Source organism: Conger conger, chromosome 7 (genome assembly GCF_963514075.1).
Source record: "Conger conger chromosome 7, fConCon1.1, whole genome shotgun sequence".
Taxonomy (NCBI): domain Eukaryota; kingdom Metazoa; phylum Chordata; class Actinopteri; order Anguilliformes; family Congridae; genus Conger; species Conger conger.
Window position 1 is genome coordinate 47,117,680 of NC_083766.1, and position 22,729 is coordinate 47,140,408.

Sequence of the window (22,729 nt, forward strand, 5' to 3'; positions counted from 1 at the left end):
CTGGGTCTAGCAGTTGTTATTGTAATGTTTGATCTGACTTAGCCTCCCCCGCCCCATGCATACACACCAAACACATTCAGCACAGCAAACAAAGAGATTGACAGTGTATATATACATTTGGAGGAACATTTACCAGAATGGCAAGTTTGTAAACTTGGTGCATAGAATCTGTCAGAGACAAAGTTTGACATAATTTAATTTGTCAGAAATAAATTAAGAAGATAAACTGAACCAGTGCATACATTCAAAATTACAAACTGGGCTGTTTGGCTTGCTCACAATGAACAAATGGGAATTATTTCCACTGGTGCATTTCATCATCACAGCTGGTGTTCAAAATGTACCAAAGCAGACTTGTACTATCAGGATATTAATGAACAATATGGCTCCTAGATTTGAGTCCAGTCGTCCACTGTGTGGACCAGACAAAGAACTGGTACACATATATACACATAAAATAAAGCATATTTACATTGCCCATAAATAGTTTTGCTGTATTGAGTACAGACAGTTTGAATTTCTTCAGTCTGTTGGTACTGCTTTTGTAAAAGTATTAAAAGGGCAGTGTTGAATTTTTTCTGTTTTTTTTAACTGAAAAGTTATCAAATGCTCCTTTAGCAGTTCTTAATAAGGTTTTAGTTCTGAGAACAAGCGTTTGGCTGTAGCAGCAGTGGAATGGTGAAATTGAGAATCAAGATAGGGCACACATCGCCAAAGGCAGTTGCTAGTAAAACTAGTTTTGCTGCGTTTTACAGTTCCTCTTTTGTAATTTTTTGTGCATCACTTGCTTGCTAGCGTCTTTTGCTGATGTACAGCAAGGTAATCACGACACTGAACGCAATAGATCAAGCAGGCCAATCGTGATAGATCATCAAAAACAAATAGTTTCCCACAAACCTTTGCAAAGCATAATTACAAACATAAATATACAGTATATAATATAATAAAAGCGACCTTTTTTGCCCACCTTTTACAACATTGACATGTCAGTCATTTGCTCTGCTGCAAAACTTAAAAATAGGAAAAACACATTATTAGTTTGTAACCACAGAGGAGATATGCTATGCAAGACAACGGTATTTTTAGCATGAGCAAATATTGTATCAGGGTTCATCAATACAACTCAGCAGTCTTCTTGTCACCAACTCCAGTACGGGCCCCTGTGTTAGACTCAAAAATAGAGTAATTTTTGAGCATGAGGATAAGGCATTCAGGTTTTTCAGATCAAAAGATGACTATGAGACATAAATGGTAAATGGTTGGAATTTATATAGCGCCTTTATCCAAAGCGCTGTACAATTGATGCTTCTCATTCACCCATTCACACACCAACGGCAATTGGCAGCCATGCAATCAGCTCGTCAGGAGCATTCAGGGGTTAGGTGTCTTGCTCAGGGACACTTCGACACAGGCCGGGCAGGGGATCGAACCGGCAACCCTCCGACTGCCAGACGACTGCTCTAACTGCCTGAGCCATGTCACCCCCACATATCTATCTAATGGTATGTACAGTCAATGTTTATATATTTCACAGAAACAGCTATGTTGAATCCCCCAATTCTCAGCTTTGCAAAATTAATTGAACAGATTAAGTAAATAAAAGTAAATAAAAGCAATAAAGTTTCATATTTGGTTGCATAGCCCTTAAATGCATTAGCTGCATGAAGTCTATGACCCACTGACCTAATCAAATTCTTTTGGAAGTGCTTTTCCAGACCTTCACTGCAGCAATTTTCAGTTGTTCTTCTTAAAAGGGGTTTCTGACATCATTCTCCTGTTCTGCGAGTGAAATGCCTACTCATTTGGATTTAAATCAGGAAACAGACTTGGCCAATCCTTTCCATTTTCATCCAATGCTGAATGCTTTGATTATGTAGGCAGTGTATTTGGGGTCATTGTCTCGTTGCAGGATGAAGCATTGGCCAATGAGGTTGCAGGAACTTCTTTGTACAAAATCGGTGCACTTACAAATTCATCATACTACTGCCATCCTCTGTTACATCATCAATAAAGATGAGTGTGCCTGTTCCAGAAACAGCCATACAGGCCCAAGCCATGGCACTACCTCCTCCATATTTCCATTTTTCCACTTTTGGCATTCCATTGCGTTGGTAAAGGCATCTGTCCATTCTGTTCCAGAACTCTTCTGGCTTGTTTCTGTATTTGTTGGTGAATTCTCTTCTGGGCTTCCGATTCTTGTTGCTGATGAGAGGTTTTCAGCTAGCAGTGTAGACTCTATAATTCTGCTTAGTTTTCTGGGTTCAGTGGCTTGTGATATTTTCACCCCTGCCTGCTGGTGATGTCACAGACTGTTGTTTTAACGTTTTTCTTCACAGCTACAATTTTATTGTTGTATTCCTCATCTTGATTAATTCTTCTGTCCTCTCATCTTGTTTTTCAGTTTTCTGCTAATAATGGTGAATGCCTTCTAACTGTAAATGCAAACTCCACAGATGAAAACAAATGCTAAAACCAAGACTAGAAACGCACAGCTCTTTTATGTGTGAACAATCCACGCGAAAGGAAACACCTGGGCAACTGTCAGTTCTGCTTTGTTTTTCACAGCTAAAAATAGGAGACTCAACACAAAAACAGCTGTTTCTGTAAAATGGTAAAACATATACACATGCAAATAATATGTCTCATAAACATCTTTTGATATCAAAATCCAATTGAATTTGTTTTTTAAATTTTGAATGAAGTAAATAGCAAAATTTGCTCATTCTAATTTTAGTCTACCATTACCATGCTTTTGGAGGGCACTCTATATTAATGGCTTTCCACGTGTCAAAGTTCATCACTGCCTTCTCCTGAGTGTCCAGTGCTACATTTATCAGTGCAGAGGTCCAGAGCAGCAGGGCTCCCCTCTTCATCCTCCATGCCGGTTCATTCCTGGAGGAAGAGGATGTACAGTAACATGGTCATCCCACCATGGGACCAATCCCAGTGAAGAGTGCTTTTCTCCATCCAACCAGATTGAACAAAGCCTAGAAAATAACCACTCAATTGCCACTGTCTATTCACATTTACCAACGATGAGAAATGGCAGTACCTTCGCTGAGTTCTTTTCCATTTCATTCTGCATGACTGACACCTGGGGAGGGAAGGAGACGAAAGAACCAGGGTGACCGAATGTCAACTTCGTCTGTGAAACAGATTCTCGGGTACATTCTCTAACTCTGCCTTACGCAGAGAGGAATACATCCACAAGAAATTTCATGTGTGATTTAAAACAATTCTCTCTCTCTCTGTCTCTTTCTCATTTCATATAAGTGTCTGAGTAGGAGGGTGACAGGTTAAGATTTGCCCTCTGATTTTTTCTGTGAAAAAAGAAAAGAAAAACAAGTTCTATCAGTGCAGAGTCGGCATTGCCATAGCAACCACTGCCAGGAGAGCTGAGGACTGGTTCAGTAGCTTTGTTTTTTTTTTTGTCATATGTACCTGTACGAGCAAAAACTTGTACTGTTATATGCAAATGGAGTAGCATATACAGTGCATATGGTAGAGTGCACAGGTGGGCTGAGGAGAGGGAAATGAGTAGTGAGCCGTGAAGAAGGTTGTTTTAGCCGAGCAGGAAGCACAGCTTTCATTTTCAATCAATTTGAAGAAGTCAGAGCACAGGATCTTGGTTTTCACACTTCAATAGAAAAGGAAAACCATTGGAAACTGAGGAATTGGCGAGACTCTGTGGCCTCCACACACACTCTGCACTGAAAGCACTCTGGGAGATTGCACTTCACACTCTCAAATAGCAGAGTTGAGCTGCCTCTCAGAGGAAGTATTCTCTTTTCATTTTTCTTTAGATTTTTAGGCACAATAGTAGTCACTGTTCAAGAATAATAAGCCAATGCAAAAAGTCATTGTTAAGTGAGAATGAAAAACACTTTAAAGCAACGTTTCCTGGCAGTGGGAATGCACTAATGTGCCTACATCACAAACGTCTGTTTGTGTATCACTGCTGCTCTCTTGTGGTTGAAGAAATAGTGTTCACTGAATTTAAAATGACAACAAATAACAATAAAGTAATGGCAATTTTTATTTATCGATTTTCAAAGTGCAGACAATTCAGACAACTGAATTTCGGAATTCAACTTTTCGCAGCAACGCACCTCTTCCTTCATGGTAGTGTACTTGAATTTCATGTTCTTATAGAAGTCTTTCTGGTGCAGTAGATGGAGAAGTACCAGATCACATACTACTGTTGCCTTTAAAAGAAATTACATTCATTTGTATAATATACAATGCATTAGAAAGGTATATTTTATTCATAATTAATACTGCATCTATGAAATCACTCAGGAACTCACCACTCCAAAAATGCCCACGCCTGAGCCAATGGCTGTTAGTGTTGGAATGATGTCAAATTTTCTTGCCTGGGATAAAACATTCAATCGATGCCTTTCATGTTGCCTGTTGTCTTTGGGCTACAGGCCGTGAAATGCATGTACAATAACTATGTGAACACATGTAATATTTGCTTCCAAAAAAAGATCTTACCAGTCCTCGAACCAAAATGTCTATCCGGATTCCAAACACTTTGGTAAGCGTCCTTTTTTCCTCACTGTCCTCCATATAATATTTTGCATACCTGCATAACAGTTAGACATCAGATCCTAACCATCTCCTAGCCCATACAGTAATATTTTTGTCATTCAAATATTAACTTTTAATGTGTTGTCTTATTGGATTTTACTTAAAAGTTGTATATTATTCATGTCATGACTTATGTTATTCATGTCATGTGTATGACAACTCTTATATTAGAAAACATACATGAAATCCATAAGGGAAAATGTTGCATATATTGTATGAATCATATAGGATACTTGTAGTTTTCCTCAAATTTAAACTATATTTTAGCAGTAATATTACTCATACAATTTTTACAAGAAAAGTATATGTTTTGAATCATTAAACTTACGCACAAATGACTTTGTGTTTGATATGCAATATACATAGTGGGATCCAGAATTATGTGCATATTATGTCCATTTAAAAAGTGAATATAAAAGATAACACAGTTATTGACAAAAACTTTATTTTCCAACATGCGTAAAGTAGTGCGCTTTATTAATGATTCAATGGAATCAGCCATTACATCTTACATTTTTCAAATGAAAATAATATTTCCCCAAAAAACAGGTTCCACAATTATTGGCAGCCCTGGTTTAATACTTTGTGCAAACACCCTTGGCAAAGATGACAGCCATAAGTATAATTTTTGATACGGTTAGAGAACACATTTGGAGGGATTTTTGACCATACCTCCATGCAGAACTTTTGAGAATCATTGATATATTTTTGGTTTGCTGGTATATATTTTTTTAGACTTGGTGACCCTAAGACACAACCAATCTCTGCAATTCTTAAACTGTGATCCTTGTGTTTCTTATGGCCTCCCTCACCATCTTCCTTGACTTCCATGGTGATAATATGCACTTGCATCTTTACAACCATTCCAGATGTTTTACACCTTTTTATTATTGCCCTTACAGTGCTATATGTATTTATGTATTTTTCTGTACCCAATACTCGACTTGTGATTGTCTGTGTCTTCTGAATGCTGAATTTTGTATGATGACATATACAGTGAACTCGGTCTCACACATTTCTCACCACATACTGTATATGTTAGTCCTCATCTGTGCCTTATACATTTGCCATGACATATTTGTCAGACCTTCTTGTAATCTAAAATACATTTTGTATGTGTGTTTGCTGCCGTACAGTATGTGTTAATTATATGATTTGTGATAGGATCACAGGAATGGTGCACTCAGTCATTTAACTCTACCTGAAGTTGTAACCCACGGAGGCTTTGGTCTCATCTGCATCAAGCCCATTCCCGTACAGTCCATGGAAGTTATAAACTGGCCGACAATGTCTCACATGCCAGTCAAGGTCACAGGTCCAATCAATGAGAATCCCGATAGCTCCACCCTGCCCAAAAACAAAAGCAAGGACACCATATCACCTTTCATATTGTTGTTGTTGTTTTTTTGTCATTTGACCAAAATGCTCAATATAATCGCAACATGATGTAACAATCTCACCACATGAATAACATATTTTCCACCCCACATACAGTGGTGGGAAAAAGTGTTTGCGCCCTTCCTGATTTCTTATTTTTGTCACACTTAAATGTTTCAGATCATCAAACAAATTTAAATATTAGTCAAAGACAACACAAGCAAACACAAAATGCAGTTTTTAAATGAAGGTTTTTATTATTAAGGGAGAAAGAAAATCCAAACCTTACATGGCCCTGTGTGAAAAAGTGATTGCCCCCCCTGTTAAAACATAACTTAACTGTGGTTTATCAAACCTGAGTTCAATTTCTCTAGCCACACCCAGGCCTGATTACTGCCATACCTGTTCTCAATCAAGAAATCACTTAAATAGGACCAGCCTGACAAAGTGAAGTAGACCAAATGATCCTCAAAAGCTAGACATCATGCCGAGATCTAAAGAAATTCAGGAACAAATAAGAAAGAAAGTAATTGAGATCTATCAGTCTGGAAAAGGTTATAAAGCCATTTCTAAAGCTTTGGGACTCCAGCGAACCACAGTGAGATCCATTATCCACAAATGGCGAAAAACATGGAACAGTGGTGAACCTTCCCAGGAGTGGCCGGCCGACCAAAATTACCCCAAGAGCGCAGCGATGACTCATTCAAGAGGTCACAAAAGACCCTACAACAACATCCAAAGAACTGCAGACCTCACTTGCCTCAGTTAAGGTCAGTGTTCATGACTCCACCATAAGAAAGAGACTGGGCAAAAATGGCCTGCATGGCAGAGTTCCAAGACGAAAACCACTGCTGAGCAAAAAGAACATTAAGGCTCGTCTCAATTTTGCCAGAAAACATCTTGATGATCCCCAAGACTTTTGGGAAAATACTCTGTGGTCTGACGAGACAAAAGTTGAACTTCTTGGAAGGTGTGTGTCCCATTACATCTGGCATAAAAGTAACACCGCATTTCAGAAAAAGAACATCATACCAACAGTAAAATATGGTGGTGGTAGTGTGATGGTCTGGGGCTGTTTGCTGCTTCAGGACCTGGAAGACTTGCTGTGATAAATGGAACCATGAATTCTGCTGTCTACCAAAAAATCCTGAAGGAGAATGTCCGGCCATCTGTTTGTGACCTCAAGCTGAAGCGAACTTGGGTTCTGCAGCAGGACAATGATCCAAAACACACCAGCAAGTCCACCTCTGAATGGCTGAAGAAAAACAAAATGAAGACTTTGGAGTGGCCTAGTCAAAGTCCTGACCTGAATCCTATTGAGATGCTGTGGCATGACCTTAAAAAGGCGGTTCATGCTCGAAAACCCTCCAATGTGGCTGAATTACAACAATTCTGCAATGATGAGTGGGCCAAATTCCTCCACAGCGCTGTAAGGGACTCATTGCAAGTTATCGCAAATGCTTGATTGCAGTTGTTGCTGCTAAGGGTGGCCCAACCAGTTATTAGGTTTAGGGGGCAATCACTTTTTCACACAGGGCCATGTAGGTTTGGATTTTTTTTCTCCCTTAATAATAAAAACTGCATTTTGTGTTTACTTGTGTTGTCTTTGACTAATATTTAAATTTGTTTGATGATCTGAAACATTTAAGTGTGACAAACATGCAAAAAAAATAAGAAATCAGGAAGGGGGTAAACACTGTTTCACACCACTGTATGCAGAAGGTTTGTAAAAATAATAAGCTGATTTGTATTTTTTAGTTTTACTCAATGAAACATAAAGAAAACATTTATTTTTAACATAATTATGGCCCTTTTTATACTATATACTGACAAATTAGAAATGGTGTGATATGACTTGTATGTTAAAAACTAGTGAATTAATGTAATGTAATGTGATTATATATGCCAGTTCTATAACACCTATGTATTTAATATTTTCTTTATACATATATCATATGTATCATGGACCATCATGGAAAGTAGGCTGAATTGAACCCTTTTCTCTCCCCTAACCCAACACATGCTCAGAAAGTGCTCTTAGGTTGACTTTCACTGGAAATCCAAAGTGGGCTAACAATATAATTAATGAGGGTCTCGTTCAAGAGAGGACTACCTGAATCGCTATCTGTGGGAAGGTGAATCCCGACATCGTCACAATGTCTCCCAGTCTGAATATGGGACAAAAAGGGTCGCTGATTTTGTCATAGACACACTGTCTGATGTAATTGCTGTCCACGCCTTCCACCAGATTGCTTCTGAAACATCAGAGGAGGAAAGGTCATGAGATGATGTGGCCGTTTACGGTATCTCCTACTTGCACGAGGAAAGCTTAGTTCTTAAACAGCCAAGGCTGTCTTCCTCATCCACTTGCAACCAGACTTGTGTCATTTGTAATTGTAATTCTTTTGTAATTCTTTTGGATTCAAATAGTTTTCTCGGCATTACTGAGCTGGTCTGGTGTATTGGAACCTATGAAATACTCTCAAAAAGTACTGCCTTCCTGGGGTGTCTCGGTGGCGCAGCCTGTAGAGCACTGACCGCATGCTCATTGCGAGCTGCGACGTCGGCGGTTCGAATCGGACCGTCCGACATTTGTCGCATGTCTTCCCCTCTCTCTCGCTCCCATTCTTCCTGTCTCTCTATACTATATACTGTCCAATAAAGCTGAAAAAGGCCTAAAAAATATCTTTAAATAAAAAATAAAAAAAGTACTGCCTTCTAGTCCTCAGGAGGCAAGGAGGCAAGGATCAATCGAGCACAGAAAAGTATTTTAATCCAAAACAATTATGTAATTGACCTGGGTCAGATTCGTAATTGTTTTATATTCTAATACTTTTCTGTGCTCGGTTGATCTTGTCTCCTGCTATTGAGCCAACCAAGAGAGGGTGTGGTTTGCAATTTTTGAGAGTATTTCATAGGCTCAGATAAACCAGGCAAGCTCAGTAAAGCAAAGAAAAGTATTTGAATCCAAAGCATTTAGTAATTTGACCCAGGTGTGCAGAGAAAAAATGTCCAGTAACTGCAATTACAGTATTGCAAACTGGTGAAAAGTTCTGTAAACCCAACCACAATGAATGCTGTAATTGTGCAGATGAAAGCAGCAAGGGTGTGATGATTCAGTGGTGACATATAGCCTACATCATGTTCTGAGTGTGCAAAATGTTCCACTGTTGAAAGTAAAAATGTGAATGTGTGAAATATCTCACACACACACACACACACACACACACACACGTACACCTGTCCACATCAAACAGAGATGTGATAGAATATCTAACATAACATAGCATAAGGTAATGGTGAGCACAGGCCATTCACCCCAGCAATGCATGCCTTTTCCTACCGCTAATTGCACCTACTGCTTAGTTTGCATAAAAGCTAAATTGTATCTAGCACCGTAACAAGCCTGGTCTTGAAAACAATCATCTCCCATCATTCCATTCGCTCCGAGTATAGATGCCATCTATGCCCTTTGGCCATTCATGCATTTTATTTCTAGGTAGCTGGTACCAGGACCCCTGCAATGTATAAACAGAAAAGAGTTTCACAGACAGGTTATCATCCTATAGTCACTTACCTTACAACTCTAAATTGTGGGAAGGTGATTGAGTTTTTGATGAACAACGTGTAATTCTCAGCTGACATCATAGCAGGTGGACTAAACAGAAAATCCAAGCATGTTAATGAAAGCAACTTATACACACAAACACCACACAACAAGCCAACATGTTGCAATTTCAGGCTAAACTTCATTGAGACAAGACATTTTTTAGGCATAAATTACCATGATATAAGGTAACTTACTCTGGGATCACATGGTCATTTTCAACTGGACACCAGGCAAAAATTTCACAGGTTTTGGTCTCGTCCAAACACTTTCCAGTCATCTTTCCTGCAGGGAATGAGCATTGAGAAAACTTTCCAGCTGTCATATGAAGGAGCAGAATATCAACCATAATCTTACCACAGTCAACATCTTAGTCAACAACATCTTCACAATCTATACTCATTTTTGAAGTGAGTAGTGTGTGTGTGCACGTGTCCGTGTGCGTGTGTTTCTGTGTGTACTTATGTGTATGTGTGTGACAGGAAGGGGGGGGGAGGGAGAGAGAGAGAGAGAGTGAGTGAGAAAGAGAGAGACTTATAAGCATTATTTTCTGCAAGGCCACTGCTTGTTGGTCACCACTGAAGATAAGAACATAACATGATACGCAGAGTGAAAAAAAAAAGATAAAATGTGGCAGAATATTCTTGAACAAATGGAAAGATTTTCTTCCCCTTCATTAGCTCCGTCCTGTGGATCTATTCAGTATAGGAAGGAAGCCAGCAAGTTGCAAAGTGTAAATTATGTGCAATAGTCCCAAGTAAACATGACTGTTATAATACAAACAAAGCCAGCTTACTCACCAGACATGTTCTATTGACCTTTTACGGAAGCGAATACATGAAAACGCTCCAATATAATGCAAGGTCACCCTGCAACAACCTTTTGATCTTGCTTATTGAATTGTTTGTACAAATGTTTCATTTCCTGTCATTTTTCAAATACCGCTGTAAATGAGTTGAAGGTGGACACTAATGTGAAAAAATTGTCTTGTCACCATGTGCAAGGAAGCTGTTGATATTATCAAGGCTTGTTTCTCCTTAAGACGAATGACTGAAGAAAAAAAATGTTTTTCTTTGCAGTTTCATGCTGAGCCAAGACCTAAAACATGCCAAATATCTGTTAATGTTGTGCAAGAAACATGGAGCAGAGGCCAATGCCCTTGGCGAATACATTAAAATCCAGATAACCTTTCTTGACGGTTCTATATCTGGTTGTTATGGGCTTAAGATCACACCAAATGTTGTACAAAAGCTCATATTAGCCAGAGGTCTCATTTAGTTTCTCTGTACACAGATGGTGGCTGTGAGCTGCAGTGGTCTCATGCCTTAGGATACAGACACTACATCTTTCATGCATTTACCATGTCCCGTACGTTTGTGTTCTCCTTCTTTACAGTCCTTGTCAGATGTGCAGTTGTGTCTCCCTGGGAGCTGAAAGACATAACAGGCTGTAATGAGTACTGAGTGAGGTGTCAAGGTGATGTTGAAAACAGTACTGAGATTGTGTATGTGTGTCTTTGCGTGAGTGTGTGGGGGTGCGTGTGTTTGGGCATGTGTGTGCGTGCATGCCTGTGTGTGTTAGTCATTTGCTTCCCTCTTGTCTGTGCGTGTTGTAAGGGTGATGATGAAAACAGTACTGAAATTGTGTGTGTGTGTGTGTGTGTGTGTGTGTGTTTGTTTAGAGTATGCGTGCATGTTTGTGTGTGTGTGGGTGTGTGTGTTTGGGCATGTATGTGCGTGCGTGCCTTTGTGTGTTAGCAATTTACTTCCACCTTGTCTATCTTCGCATAGCTTTATGAAAATACAAAATATTCAGGGTTTTCCATTAATTTTGCCATTCTCACCCTCTCATTGGATAGGTGCTGCAAACAAAATGGAAAATTTTTCTTGTCTGAGAACAGTTTGGTCTCTTATGGAGGCTGGAGATCAAAACAGAAGATGGATGTTGTGCCATTCCATTGTGCATACGGCACACAGGTAACATGAGTGACATGATCTGTGCTCTTTATAAACATACTTACCGAAGGGCATTTACCCTGCTTCTGTCCCAAGGTTAATATGTAATTTGTCATCACCACAAAAGAAGAGTCTCCCTAGGAGAGAAAAGGTAAAGCAGATATACTACATTGTCATACATTCATAAATGAACAGTATGCTTTTAGAGGATTTTAAAGCCTCGCCATTTGGTGTGTTACATTACTTTCTGGTATTGCATTTTTGTTGGCCCAGGGAATGCAAACCCTGGTTTGACAAGCTCAAGCTACTGTATGTTTTGAGCTGGTCATTTGAAGATGGTCATATGGATTTTATACCAGGAAATAGGCCTTTTTTTTTGGGTTGCCGATGCTAAGTCTATGCAAAGAGGCCTTCCTTTCCTTGCTCTTCTCTGCATTCCCCCATAAGAAGCGCTCTATGTCTTCAACAGGAAACAGCCTGAAAAGGCTCTTTACTTTCAGGTGATAACCGAGCCTGTGGTTCTTTTGGTTTGGTCTTCAAAATGGGGTCAGGTCCAAATGAACTGTTATCAGCTTTAGTCATTTGAGTTTTTCAGATATCTATCAGCACGTCATCGGCAGGCAGTAGATTACGCTCATAATCAAATGTTGCTTCAGTATCACTAAGCTGTCATTACTAGATATGATGACCTATTTCTACCAATACCGAAAGCTTATTTGCTTATGCATTGTAGTACGTCACAGATTCTAGTATTTCTTGACAGCTTTTTGAGTGGACTATCTTCTGCCTTTGGGGGTTTTGGTTGCAGCTTGCCAGCATCCTAACATGCATGCATAATTAAATAAAGCATAATTTATCATATTGGCTTGAGATCACTGTGTCTCCATTTGACTTTAACCCCTTACGTCTCAACAGGGCTGGGCTGGAGAGGGCTTTTTGCATTCATTCCTTTATTCATGGTGCAATTTTCAATCACTATGGTAGAATGATATACCATTTGAAAGTGTTAAAAATCTTATAGTGTCTCTTTAACCTATTTTAAAAGAAGCGTGGGGGGAGCTCAACTTGGAAAGCCATAGACTATACAAATAAAAGTGATCTCAGTGTCCTTTTCACAGCAAGGGCCCAGTGAACCAAATGCATAATAGTTTCCAATTCTAAAAACCTACAATAATCTGTATCCATTCAAAAACAGAAAATATTTTCAGTGAGAAACAAATCATCCACTTCCACTGTGTTTGAGCTTCTGTAACTTACTTTTATTAATATTTCAAGTCATTTTGACTCTTGGAAAACAAAGGGTTACCTTTCAGAATAGACCAGGATTATGCCTGTAGTTAAAATGGTTCAAGAATAGTAACCATGTTATTTTGGGCATGTCATTTTCAAGCTTTGTGTTTAAAAAGGAGGCAATACCTTAGGGGTAACATTGTATTTAAACAGAAAGTACTGAAACAGCTTTTTTTCACTTAACAATTTGTGTGTACAAATCCAGTTAGGACATGTTATTGCAAAGCTAATTTATTTGATATCACATAGCGTGTGTAAAGACAAACTTCCTGAAATACCAGTGTGAGCAGGTGTGTTTGGCAAACATCAGAGTCATCCCATAAAAGGTTTCTGTGGCAGGGGTGGTGCGTTCTGGGAGAAAGGCAACTGGTTAAGTAGGTGCACGGACCTGGGTGGCATTATCGAATGAGCTTGTGAGCCTGAGGGTTTACAATTGCACTTCTTTCTTCACAGTGACTGAAAGGTGTCGTGCGCATGAGAGAGAAGCAAAAACTCCCTCTTGAAAGTCAACAACATGGCATATGCATATTATTACTGTATATCGCTCAGATCGTAAACGTATTTATTGCATATGAGTCAAACTAGCTCAGCGGAAACATACTGTGCCTTAAATCTTGATTGAACAGCCATGTTTACAAAAGGTCTGTGTGGCCTCACCAGTGTCAATACAGCTCTAAGTAGGTAGTTGTCCTGCAAACAGGGACCTCCGGGTTTATATCACCGCAGTTTCTCACCGTGCAGTTTCCCACACAGGTGAACAGGCTGGCATCTCTTGGCATGTGATGCCAATTTGCTCACCTGCTCGGGGAAGACGTAGTCACTCACGTCCCACACGCGCTCTGTGTCGTTCACCTTGGTGTACCCGACACCCTTCATCTTGGTGAGGACGGAGCTGATGGCAGTGTCTGAGACCTGGTATCCCTTTTCATAGATAAACACCCACCTGCAGACCAGAAACATTCATCACATTACATTACATTAGTTATTTAGCTGGCTAGCTTTTATCCAAAGCGACTTACAGTTGAGTAGACTAAGCATGGGCCAATGCACCCCTAGAAAAATGTCCAGTTAAGGCCCTTGCTCAAGGGCCCAACAACTGCACAGATCTTATTGTGGCTGCTTTGGGGCTTGAACCACCATCCTTCCGGGTCCCAGTCAAGCACCTGGTGACTAGGCTGACTGGGCTGCCCAAACATTTAGCCTCACAACCCAAAGGAGATGCTGCATAGACTGCATCAGGATTTTAGCCAATCTGAAGCATTACATGCACAGTACCTCTACTGACTTTCATCTTTGAATTGCAGGAAAATGCACACTAAATGACACAAACCCCCAAGTACACACACCAAAGGCAATGTATGCAGTAGTAAGCTTGCAATTATAATTGTTTATATAAGCAGGGCAATGATATTTGAAGTATTAATGCTTTTTGGTTTAGGTAGCATAACACTTGGTTCACCGTTTTTACACAATCGTGTCAAGCTTCATGAAGTTTTTTTTTTTGCGAACCAATTTTTTATGAACGCTGTTTCAGCCTGAAACAAATTTGACCATATGATTATCTGTCTGAGCAATCTCTTTATTTGAAGATGCACACATTTTACCATCTGCACAGCAGGTTGCGGGCAGGAGTCTATGCTGTGGGTGAGGTCGCATTGTCGTAGCATGCACCATGCCCTGGAGTGGAAAGTTATTTACGAAGATTAACAAAGACATTTATGAAGGGTGCAATTACAAAATAAAGCAATAACGACCTCAAAGCACATCACTGAACAGGATGCATTCGATCTGGTGGCCCTTTCACGTATACATACAGTGCTGAGAAAAATCACGTATACAGCTTCCTCTCTTATTACATAATTGTCACACTGAATGGTTTCAGATCTTTAGACAAAATGTAATATTAGACAAGGGGGAACATTTTTTTATGTCTTTTAAAAAAATAAAAATAAACATACCGCATATCACATGTGAAATTGCCCCCTTAGTTACTCAATCAAATCAACCAATTAACCTAATTTCATTGATAGGTTCAGCTGATTGAACACAGCCAGGCTTCACTCATATGGAACCTTGCCATCACAGCGATCTAGTCACCACAAGGTTTCTAGAAGCATACTATGCCATGAAATTCCAGAAGAGATGATGGAAAAAAAGGTAAAAGTTAAAATATATAAGTCCAGTAAGGGTTACCAAGCCATGTCTGAGGCACTGGCACTCCACTGAACCACAGTGAGAGCCATTATCTCCAAATGGAGAACACCTGAAACAGTAGCAAATCTTGACTGGCCTGCAAAAAGGGCACAGCGACAATCCAGGAAGTCACAAAAGATCGCAAAAGAACAGTCAAATAACTACAGGCCTCTCTAGCCTCAGGAAAAGATCAGTGTTCATGTTCACGATAAGAAAGAGACAGAACAAAAATGGGATTCATGGGAGAGTAGCAAGGCAGAAAACCACTGCATGCCCTATGGACAGAGTAAACAGTAGAATTATTTGGATGACACAAGTCCCATTATGTCCGGCACAAAGCAAATAGACATTTCAAAGTAAGAACATTATACCAACAGACAAACATGGTGCTGTTAATGTGATGTTGTAGGGATGTTTTGTGGCCTTGTAATCTGGAGGCCATATTGGAGGTATTATTCTGTCTATATTCTGGGGCAAAGTGTCAATTGTTTTGAATATTGTTTTAGCCAGCTGTTTGCTGCACCTGGTTTTCATACCGAGACATCAATATGTATGTGTTAGCTGGCTGTGAATAGTGCCAAGACAACGAAAGGAATTTGTTTAGCTTGCAATTTCAGACTACAAAGAAGACACTTTTTTTTAAAAAGATATTTTTTAGGCCTTTTTCAGCTTTAATGGACAGTATATAGAGACAGGAAGAATGGGGGCGAGAGAGGGAAAGACATGCGACAAATTGTCAGACGGTCGGATTCAAACCGTTGACGTCGCGGCTCACAATGAGCATGCGGTCAGTGCTCTGTAGGCTGCGCCACTGAGACACCCCACAAAGAAGACACTTTACCCAAGAATATGGGTGTGCTTCTGTGGAAACTTCTGCCTGCGCAGACACGGTTGGCGGTGTTCTGGCAGTAGAAGAAATAGTTTCCATTAAAATTTGCATTTTTCAGCTCTGTTGATGTTTGTGAGTGATTGCAGCAGTATATTTGCTGTTTAATTTTTTTAATGTGAATTTTTGACACATTGGTTACCAGACGGTCCATAGAGGTCCATTATATGATTGTATCCCCAGGGGGTGGGGAATGGAGATTTCATCAACTATTAATAATGCATTTTCCAAATTTCCCATTATTCCCTTTAATTTTCCACCTGCCTGATAATTAGTGCCCAGCCCCCAAAAATGGTGGCCTAGGTGACCGCCTATATCATGTATGTTTAAAACTGGCCCTGGCCTCACACGTTACATTACATTTGGCAGTCATGCTGTTATCCAGATCAACGTAAAATGAAAAGACAAGTGCATAAATTGGGGGAAACAGTAACCCTAGGGGTGAGAGCAGTGGTGTAACTAAGATCCAACTGGCCCTGGTACAAATTCCACTCTGGGCCCCCTCCCCTTCAATAACATTACCCACACATACATGTACCAGCTATTCAGAACCACAGACAGTAGACAAAGCACAGGGATAAGTGCTAGCCAGTCGTCCTAACAGATAGCAGTAATGTATATAATGGATTGGGGACATCACAATATTACATTACTCTTTCTGACTCATGGCTTAACGGTAAAAAGAAAAAATGCAGCTCACTAATTTAAAATAATCCCGGCTCCGTCATTCTCAATTGAAAATATTGATAATCCACTTAATCTCCCATTCTGCTCCTTAAGCAGTTCTTGATTTTTTTTAACTTGAAATTGAGAATCAAGGTAGTGCACACATTGTCAAAGGCAGTTGCTAGTTAACCCTTGTGTTGTCTTAAGGGTCAAAAATTACCCGCCACTATGTTTAACAGCAGAGAAAACTGCCTAAATTATCTTTTTTCAACTTGAAATTTGAAGACAAAGTTTGTGATGAGTGACAGGTTGTTTCTAGATTTGGGGTTTAAAATTCAATTAAGCTGCTTTATTTTAGGGATTTAGTAAAGGTGGGTAGTTTTTTACCCTTAGGACAAGGGAGGTATACAGAATGTTAAGACAACACAAGGGTTAAAAAACGGATCTACCATCACTGGTGCTTGCCAGCTATCTTTTGCTTGTGCACAGTAAGGAAATTGCGACACTGAACGCAATAGATCAAGCCAAGTTCAAAGCAGGCCAATCATGTGATAGACAGTGAAAAAACACAAATAATTTCCCACAAACCTTTGCAAAGCACAATTACAAATAGATATATTATATATTATATATATATATATATATATATATATATATATATATATATATATAATATATATATATATATATACACATTACATATATATATATATATATATTTATATATTATATATATATATTATCTGTATATATATATATACAGATAATAGAAGCGACCAAAAATTGGACACATCATTTGTTTGTAACCATTGAGGAGATATGCTATGCAAATCTTTAGCATGAGCAAATATTTCTGGATTCATAAATAAATCAGCAGTGTTCATGTCACCGACGCAAACTCCAGCATGGGCCCCTCCCCACCCCAGGACCCAGTGTGATCACACTGCCAGTCCTGCCCTTAGCTACGCCCCTGGGTGGGAGGTAAACACTCCAACCACAAATTTTTACAGGTTTGGCTATGAAGTAGTTAAGCTTGTTAGAGATAAATATTTTACAAGAGGATTACAACAATTACTGTTGATAAAAGTAAACTATGTTTCCATATACATTTTTTGATATGTAAAATTTGTCAAGTAAATATATCTACAAGATAAATGTGTTCTCTAAGGAAAGACAGTAGTACAAATAGTAACTGCAAACTGCTGTTCTTTAATAGATTTCTGTACTGAAGGCCCAAGGTTCAAGAGCCTCACATGGCACAGTCATGTTTCAGAATTGCTTTGTCTAATTTAGTCTGTGGTTGAGTGATTTTTGATATGAACTGACAAATCCTGGCAACACTGGATCTTCAGGGTCCCTGGTAGACATACAATGTAATCTAACACAACGGCAAGTCACAATGAATGGTAATTCCTGGACAATTGGTGGAATTACGTCCTCTGTCACTCTGCACAGAAATGTAATAAAAAACAATCCAAGCAATGAAACAATAAAACTAAGGCAAGTAAAATAAAGTTGCAAACATTCATATACTGGCCAAGTCGCATGATTTGGTTTTTTCTTGGTACATTCAAACAATGGTTTCTATACCATTCATTTTTAAGTAATCATTTTTAGAACAAGGATTACTAATTTTTCAAATCAGTTTGAGCTCCAATCTGATCACAGTTACCTTTTTTATAGGTATTGTTGCTGGATTGAACTTAAAAGACTTGAAGGTGTGTGTTGAGGGTGCAGTCGGCTCATTAAACAGCTTTGAGTTCATTTTGACTGATGTCGATTGGTGTGCTATAGACCGTTTGTAATACACTGCAGATGTGGCTTATGTGTCTCGTAGTACAGTGGAGTGCAAAAATTTGGGCACCCCTGGTTTAAATGTCTGTTACAAAGACTCTGTATGTGATCGAAAGCAAACCTGAACTCTAAATGGTACAGAGTTAAATATGAGACGTTTCTGCAAATTTTAAATCAAGATTGCTTTTTATTTTATTTTTAATTGTTTATAAATTATTTTTAAAAAGGAAAAGGGCCCTACGTTTTCTGCAAAAGTTTGGGAACCCTTTGTTACTTTTTAAATAAATGATTACCAGTGAGTGTAATTCCAGAGCTGCACTTTTTATTCTGAAGTAACTCCATGCCTTCTAAAGTATTTAACTGCAGTGGCTGTTCTAACAATGGACTCTCTAAACAGTTATCCGAGGATTTCAGAAATAAGATCATTCATTTCCACCAAGAAGAAGAAGGCTACAAAAACTCTCTCAACTCTCTGGAAGATCTAGGATAGAATTATTTAGGATAGAATGGCCCAAGACCTGGTGATAAATGTTCAGAAGAACCCACACATCACTGCAAAAAAAGAGTACCAAACACAGGCCTAACAACTTCAACAGAAAATTTACCTTCTGAAGTATGCAAAAGAAAAGCCTGAGAAGCCTGAAGCCTTTTGGAACAATGTGCTTTCCACTGACAAAACTTTTTGGCCACCACCAAAGTATGTTTAAGAAGAAAGGGTGAAGCCTTTGTAAAGAAGAACACCTGGCCAACTGTGGAGCATGGAGGTGGATCCATTATCCTTTGGGGTTGTGTCGTAGCTGGGGGCACAGGAAATATTGTACAAGTAGAAGGAGGAATGGATTCCACCAAATATCAAGACATTCTAGAGGCTAATGTTCAAAGGTCAGTCCAGACATTGAAGTTGAAGAGAGGTTGGCTATTCCAGCAAGTCAATTATCCAAAGCATACCTCAAAATCAAGTACCTCCAGGAAATATGGATGAACATAACATTTACTCTCATGTTTCAATATTTCCTATGAAGTAATACACATTTTTACTATAACCATAGAGTATAGAAATGGGGCAACAAACATGCAAAATCCCTTTGACATCCATCTGGATGGAAAAGCCAAAGAACTGTCAATTCAGAAGAGACAAATAGAAATTGACCATCACTAGTCTGATAATGGGTACAAGAAAATACATAAATGGTTAAGCATACCGCTTAAGGGCAATAATACACAATACACTCTAAGGGCAATCATAATAATAATAATAATAATAATAATAATAATAATAATAATAATAATAATAATAATTAACTTATAGTCTTCAAACTGCACTCAGGGAGCAATTTATTAGGTAGACCTGTACACCAGCTTGTTAAGCCAATCGTGTGGCATAAAATGCATAAAAGCATGCAGACGTGGTCAAGAGGTTCAGCTGTTGTTCAAACCAAACATCAGAATGGGGAAGAAATGTGATTTAAATTATTTTGACTGTGGAATGATTGTTAGTGCATCTGACAGTCAGACATAGACAGTCAGTAAGACAGAAGTTAGGCATTAACAGTTTTCTGCATGGATGAGAATGTTGAATAGAGACTTGTTAAAGAAAAAGCTAACTGGAAGTTAAGGTGAAACTTTGTGAAAGAAAATTTAAATGACACAGAGAGGATCGAATGTTACATCCACCGGGGCACTTTTTTTACATTGAAAAATTGATCACACTGAAAACAGAGATGGATAGATAGCCCTTTGCCCCAAGAGGAAATGACAACCCAGGTATCTCGGAAGCCTAGTAACAAGAATACACTGAGGCTGGTATTGCGTTGTGGTTCCCCTTTGATCATTATTTGTTGTAGCAGATGCCTGTGTGTGTTTAATTCATGTTGCTTCTTGTTCTACCAAAACGCTGTCCTTAGGAGGTTACTTGGATGTTTGAAACATGAAATTATACCCCATCATTTTTTTTCTCAAATGTGTCAATTGCAGTGAGCTTAACTAGTGAATTACAAAGTGAACTAATCCTTATTTTACAGATTTGTTCCAGTTTTAATGCAGTTCTGTGGTCTAGAGGTTTAAACCTGAGGCAGATACCCCAAATGCCCAAATTGCAATTAACCTGCTGTGTTTCCCAAGAATTGGTTCTGTTTGGAGTGGCTCTACCTTGGCATTCAGTCCCCAACATTTCTACTATCAACAAAGCAACATTATTGATACATTGTTGAGGAATTAAATTCAGATTTGATGCAAACATATGCTATATATCAGTTATTTGTCTTTCATATTTGAGTGCTGCATTTTAAACCATAGCCTATGGAGTATGTATACATGGTCTAGAGAATTGGACTGGCCTTGTAAATGTGCTCAGTTGCTTTAAATCATATTTGACAAAGGCAATTATACATATGTCAGTCTAGATGACCATATCCAAGAAAGATGATATTACATGTCAGTACCACAAGGATCAGTTCCAAGTCTTTGTTCTTTACTGTGTATATGCTCCCCTTAGCAGAATTATTGGCAAGCATGGTCTTATCACGCACATATAACCTTTTAATAATATTTTATCTTCTATTTTAATTACATTTTACTTTTCACTGTGCATTGCCTTTATAATAGTTGTTTTTGTCTATTACATTTGTTTCTCTATTGAAAATATTTAATGTAAAGCACTTTTGGTTGTCAAGTTGTGTGTAAACTGCATAACTATTAATTATTTATTTATTCTATTTCCTCCAGTTATTAGGTAGTAATATTTATGAAGCTCAATATCTAAGAACAATGAATTCAGTTAAGTACGTCTAAGATTGTTTTGAATTGACAGGAGCACAGTTGTAGTCATATGTAGTGCATTTAAAGGCATTATTCATGCATGAAAATAACCCCTAAAGTAAAGTTGCCTGTCATTCAACACTGTCACTCGAGTGTTGACTTATGGGCTGTGATGGAATATCTCAAAGTAGGACGATGAACAAGACAAGACAGCATGAAACTGAATATGTCGGATACTAGAACCATCATGTGTATCACAGACAGTTAGAACAGTCCACTAAAAGATACTAGTATTTTCATTTTGGATATTACTGAAAAAAAAACATACAGTAGGCTAAATCGAAAGAGAATGTTGGAATTGCAGCAGTATCTGTATAAAACCCAAAGTAACAAGATAGCACTATGGCTAAAGAATAGCCTGTTTTGTGTGAAAGCCAAAAGCTTCATATAAAGATGGGGAAGAACAAAATAAAGTATTTATTTAGTACAGAAATAACAGACATAGGTCCATCATTCAGAATGCTGATGTTGCAAACAATGAAATCATGGTGGATTTTTGGTTAACCTATAAATAAAGCTTAGAATTTTAGCCTAGCTACAGAATAAGACCAGTCCTTAAAAAGGCTACTGTAGTGTTCATTGGACCATTTTGGCTGGTCCAAAATATAAACTACAGAGGAATACTGCATATTTTTTGGGGCTGCAGAATATGATGCTGAATTTTAGGTAGGCCTAATAAGTCCATAAACAGTATTTTTATACTACTTACACTCTTGTTCACCAAAGTTATGTAAAAAAACAGGGCCAGATCTGGCTAATAAACCAGTAAGTACTGAAGAACTTCACTCAATGAATTGATTACAATCAGCAAATAATGACTTACTTTGCCTTTACACTTGAAAGAACAGGCTTCTGTGCACTTAGCAGACTCCAGAACAAGGTACAAACAGTATATTTTTGCCATGCCGGATAATCCCATGTTATGGTTGTACACTACTTGATCTAATTTCTGTTTAAGAACAGTTTTTAACCACTTGCAAGGTGTGTCTGCCCCACAAATTCTAAAATGCATTCTAACTAATTTCAAAAGTTACGAAATCCTCACTGAATTTTCAGCATGCCTTCAGACCTGTTGGAACCTGCTCTATGGACCGTGCATTGCTTTCCCTACTATAAAGTACCTCTTAAGTTCTATGTGGTTTTTATTTTGTCCAGAACTTACCCGATGATGTAAGCTAGGACAAAAAGCTGGATCAGGCGGCACACAATCCCCACTTGCTTGTTCTTCACCAGCACCTGACGAGGGGTCTCATACTCAAATAAAAAGTCAGAGAGAGCCTCGGTGAGGTTGCGCTTCATCTTGCAGTCTCAGTTGGTCCCCTGGGTCTGACACGCTCAGTGTTCCTCTTTCTCTCTCGCACGCTCATTCATGCAGAAATACTGTGGTCTGCCTTGTCTGTCATGCAGCTGAGATGCTTCAAGGGGAGGGCTGAAGTCACTGATTTCCTACCCCACCTTTCTCTGTCTCTCTCTCTTCTCTCTCTCTCTCTCTCTCTCTCTCTCTCTCTCTCTCACACACACACACACACACAGATGCATATATACACAATC

The 22,729-nt window shown here is 38.8% G+C and overlaps 1 protein-coding gene across 3 annotated transcripts; it reads right to left on the reverse strand.

Moving 5' to 3' along the window:
• Positions 1 to 178: 178 nt before the first annotated feature.
• On the reverse strand, positions 179 to 22,714 carry p2rx1 (purinergic receptor P2X, ligand-gated ion channel, 1). Of its 3 annotated transcripts, none has more exons than XM_061248876.1 (13): positions 22,341 to 22,714; positions 13,621 to 13,765; positions 11,598 to 11,669; positions 10,950 to 11,007; positions 9,775 to 9,862; positions 9,548 to 9,628; positions 8,084 to 8,225; positions 5,795 to 5,940; positions 4,498 to 4,588; positions 4,308 to 4,373; positions 4,110 to 4,205; positions 3,053 to 3,094; positions 179 to 2,892 (listed from the first exon to the last, which is right to left on the reverse strand). In XM_061248876.1, exons 1-13 carry the CDS (start codon positions 22,475 to 22,477, stop codon positions 2,887 to 2,889), a joined length of 1,170 nt encoding a protein of 389 aa, XP_061104860.1. In that variant the 5' UTR covers positions 22,478 to 22,714; the 3' UTR covers positions 179 to 2,886. The 3 variants fall into 3 exon arrangements, with proteins under 3 accessions (XP_061104860.1, XP_061104859.1, XP_061104861.1); XM_061248875.1 differs by having other exon boundaries at positions 10,938 to 11,007; positions 22,341 to 22,713; XM_061248877.1 differs by lacking the exon at positions 22,341 to 22,714 and adding an exon at positions 22,002 to 22,166 and having other exon boundaries at positions 10,938 to 11,007.
• Between the last annotated feature and the right edge of the window lie 15 nt (positions 22,715 to 22,729).